Source organism: Malania oleifera, chromosome 12 (assembly GCF_029873635.1).
Source record: "Malania oleifera isolate guangnan ecotype guangnan chromosome 12, ASM2987363v1, whole genome shotgun sequence".
Lineage (NCBI taxonomy): Eukaryota > Viridiplantae > Streptophyta > Magnoliopsida > Santalales > Ximeniaceae > Malania > Malania oleifera.
This window is the reverse complement of record NC_080428.1, coordinates 50254531-50258280: the sequence shown is the minus strand read 5'-3', so window position 1 is coordinate 50258280 and position 3750 is coordinate 50254531. Positions and strand designations below refer to the sequence as shown.

At 38.9% G+C, this 3750-nt stretch overlaps 1 protein-coding gene across 2 annotated transcripts; it reads right to left on the bottom strand.

The window, feature by feature from the left end:
* Positions 1-1738: 1738 nt before the first annotated feature.
* LOC131144366 (dof zinc finger protein DOF1.5) lies at positions 1739-3451 on the bottom strand. Of its 2 annotated transcripts, none has more exons than XM_058092970.1 (2): positions 2432-3451; positions 1739-2224 (listed from the first exon to the last, which is right to left on the bottom strand). In XM_058092970.1, the coding sequence occupies exons 1-2, from the start codon at positions 2907-2909 to the stop codon at positions 2205-2207; spliced, it is 498 nt and encodes a 165-aa protein (XP_057948953.1). In that variant the 5' UTR covers positions 2910-3451; the 3' UTR covers positions 1739-2204. The 2 variants fall into 2 exon arrangements, with proteins under 2 accessions (XP_057948953.1, XP_057948952.1); XM_058092969.1 differs by having other exon boundaries at positions 1739-2243; positions 2432-3394.
* Positions 3452-3750: the final 299 nt, after the last annotated feature.

Sequence of the window (3750 nt, the reverse complement as noted above, 5' to 3'; positions counted from 1 at the left end):
TGACTTACGCAAGCCTCTCGTAATTGATTCTCTAAATTATCTTCTGTTTTACTTGCTGAGGGCATCACTCAATCTCAGACCGATCACTCTCTTTTCACCTGCTCTCGGGGTCAGTCTTTTACTTTCATACTTGTTTATGTTGATAACATTCTCATGGCAGGCAATGATCTCTCCGATATTAGCACTTTCAAAATCATGCTCACTTAAAAATTCAAACTAAAGGATCTTGGAAAATTGAAATATTTCCTTGACCTCGAAGTTGCTCACTCTCCCACTGACATATTTCTTAATCAATGAAAATATGCTCTTGATATTCTCACTGATAGCGGTCATCTTGGTGCTCATCCTGCCCGTTTTCCCATGGAACAAAATCTGAAGCTCAATAATACTGATGGCGATCTTCTCTTCAATCCAAGCTCGTTTCAGCGATTCGTTTGACGTTTGATATATCTCACCATCACTCGTCCTTACATTGTATTTCCAATCAATATTCTCAGTTAATTTATGCATCAGCCCAGACAACCACGTTATGATGTTGTTGTACGTGTTTTCGATACATTAAGGCATTTCCAGGATAAGGCTTATTTTTTCCTATTGCCAATATTCTTCAAGTTTTAGCCTATTCTGATTCAGATTGGGCTAGTTGTCCCCTCACTCGCCACTCCACCACTAGTTTTTTTATTCAACTAGGCACTAGTCCAATTTCCTAGCGCACTAAGAAACAAACTACAGTCTCTCGCTCTTCTACCAAAGCTTAGTACTGGGCACTTGCTTCCACTACCTTTGAACTTACATGACTCAAAACTCTTTTAAATGATCTTGACGTACCACATTCACAGCCTATGCTCTTATATTATGACAATCAAGCGGCTTTTCATATTGCCCAGAAATCCTATTTTCTAGGAACGTACCAAATATATAGAAATTGATTGTCATATTGTTTGTGAAAAGTTATGGACTAATCTCTTCTTCACTAAGCATATTCCTACCCACTGTCAGCTTGCCAATATCTTCACCAAAGTTTTGGGTCGTGAACATTTCCAAGACTTATCACGTAAGTTGGGCATTACGGATCTCCATGCTCCAACTTAAAGGAGAATATTAGAGAAATATGCACTTTCCATTTAGAGAAATATACATTTTCCATTTTTTCAATTCTCTCATGCATATATATACCATTGTAATCCTTGTAATAAACGAGTATCAATAGAGAAAATTATTTTTCTCCAAATTTAACAATGGATTCTACCACTAAAAATTTATAAAATTCACCCTGATCCTATTTAAAACTCGAAAAATACCATTTGAAGAGATATTTAACTAAATATAAAATTATATTAAAAATTATTCAAATTCAAAGTTCGAAATTCATGCTCCCAAACATAATATGAGGAAAGAGAATTAAAATATGAAATAATTTATTTTTTCATGTTTGATTATTAAAGAAAATGAGAAAAAAAAAGAAAAAAAATACCAAATTAATAAAAAATTAATTAATTTTACACGCCAATAATAATATATTTTAAAAAAATTTAATTATACAAGAAATAATTTTTTATTTTTAATAGCTTTTAACATAGAAAAAAATATACTTAAAAAATAAATTTTCTTTTTTATTCCGTATAACAAGAGAATTTTTCCTTTTCTTCCTTTGAACGGAGCAAAAATGATTGTAAAGGTGCAAAATGAAATATTGGAGTAGTATCGCGAAATAACCCTATCCAACCTGTAATGCAATTAAGCAAGGAGTTGTCTGTACTTTTGCACCATGTAAGAATTTTAGGCATCTGTTACAGCATAGCATTTTACATTTTAAGGGTAATTACACCAGAGGTCCTCCAAATTTTACTGAATTGCTTTTCATTCTGTGAAATTCCAATTGTGTTTTTTTTTCACAAGTCCTTGGTCGGAGATCTCCCTAGAATCGAATTGTTACAAAAGTGCAATTCAATTAAAGTTGAAGGACTCTTGGACCTTGGCGTATATTGAAGCTTTACCCTGGTTTTGTCGTTCCTCGGTCATCCTCCACCGTACACTTGGCCACAAACGCAAGGTTGATCCGTCTGCTAGACGTTTTCAAGTTGGATTCTCTACAGCCCAAAAATTCGAATTCGTTACAACTGTTGATCAGAGCCCTCCGATCAGAGATTGCAGTGGGTCTGGGACTCCCATCTTCAACTCTCAGCGGCTCCAGATACGAGGGATCATTGATCTTCAAACAGCTCTGCAACATTGAATACTGGCTGTAATTTGAATAATCCACACGATTAATTATAATTTATTTGAATATCATCATCATCTACGGATAATTACAATATTAAACTAATTAATTAATTAAACAAAAATTAGATAGTCTAATTCATTAAACTTGAATATTTTAATTGTCGGAGTAGAAAACAAGAAAACTAAGATCGACTACAAGTTTGACCACCTGAGTTGGTCCTCCGTCTCTTCATCGGGAAAACATGCCGGTAACCGCCGTCTGCGGCGACGTGCCACTCCTGCACCACCCCAATATCGTCCAAGTCAAACTGGTGCTGCACCCCAGCAGAGGCATCAAAAAAGCAACCGCCTTCTGGGAAACCGGCAAAGCCGCGGTAGGGAGGCTTCGCTTTCCGGCGGCCGGCTCCCACGGGTACGTTCCGGAGGGCGCCGCCGGCCGTCCAGTACCTCTGGCAGCCCTTGCAGAAATGCCTTGGCTGGTTAACATTGTAATTGTTGAAGTAACAGAATTTAGTCTCCATGCTTTTGCATCTGGGGCAGGGGATGATCTTGTCCGGCCTCTTGTCCGCCGTTTGATCCGCCTTGTTTGGCTCCTCCACCTTCACTTGTTGTCTTCCTTGTAACGCGATCGTCGTCCCGAAAAGCTTAATTCCCGGGGCGTCGTCGCCGCCGTGGATGCCGGCCATCACCCACGAAAACAGAGCTTTCTTAGAAAGAAAAAGGGGCACCGCCCAAAAGCCAGAAAGTTGAATTTTAGACAGAAAGAAGAGATGGGTATTGTCTAAAAGAGGGAATAAGAGATGGGTATTTCCTGAATCGGAGAAAATAGGGTTTTGAACAGAAGAAGAGGAGATGGGTAGTGTCTAAAACAGAGGAAACAGGGTTTAAGGAAAAGGAAGAAGAGAGGAGAGGGGTATTTTGTGAAACAGAGAATTAGGGTTTTAGACAGAAGAAGTGGGTAGTGTCTAAACGACAGAAAATTGAGTTCTAGACAGAAAAAAGGAGATGGGTATTTTCCAAAAGAGAGAAACAGAGGTGGGCATCGTCTAAGACGGAGAAAATAGGATTTAGACAGGAGGAGGAGGAGAGAGAAATTAAATAGGGTTTTAGGCAGGAAGAGGAGGGAGAGAGAGAGAGGGAGACAGAGAGAGACTTGAAATGGTGAGGGTTGAAGGGGAGAAGAGGTGGAGGGGTTGGTATATATAGGGAGAGGGGAGATTTTGGCACCAAAAGCTGCAAACAGAGAATATGATCCTTAAGGCAGCCGCCATGAGGGGAGGAAGGGGGGAAGACAAGAACAAAGTGGGTGGCGCAAAAAAGATGATGCAGAGCTTTTTGTCCACATCATCTCTAACAGTGTGTTAAAAAGTCTCTTGGGGAGGGGGCCCTCGGCCAGTTAAGTCGCTCACAAAGCGATATTTGGTGAAAATGGGAGCATAAAGAGATAAAGTTTCTTTCTTTTTTTCTTTCTTCCTTTTTCCTTTTTCCTTTTTCTTTGTTTAAAATCTATGATAAAGCCGAAGCTTT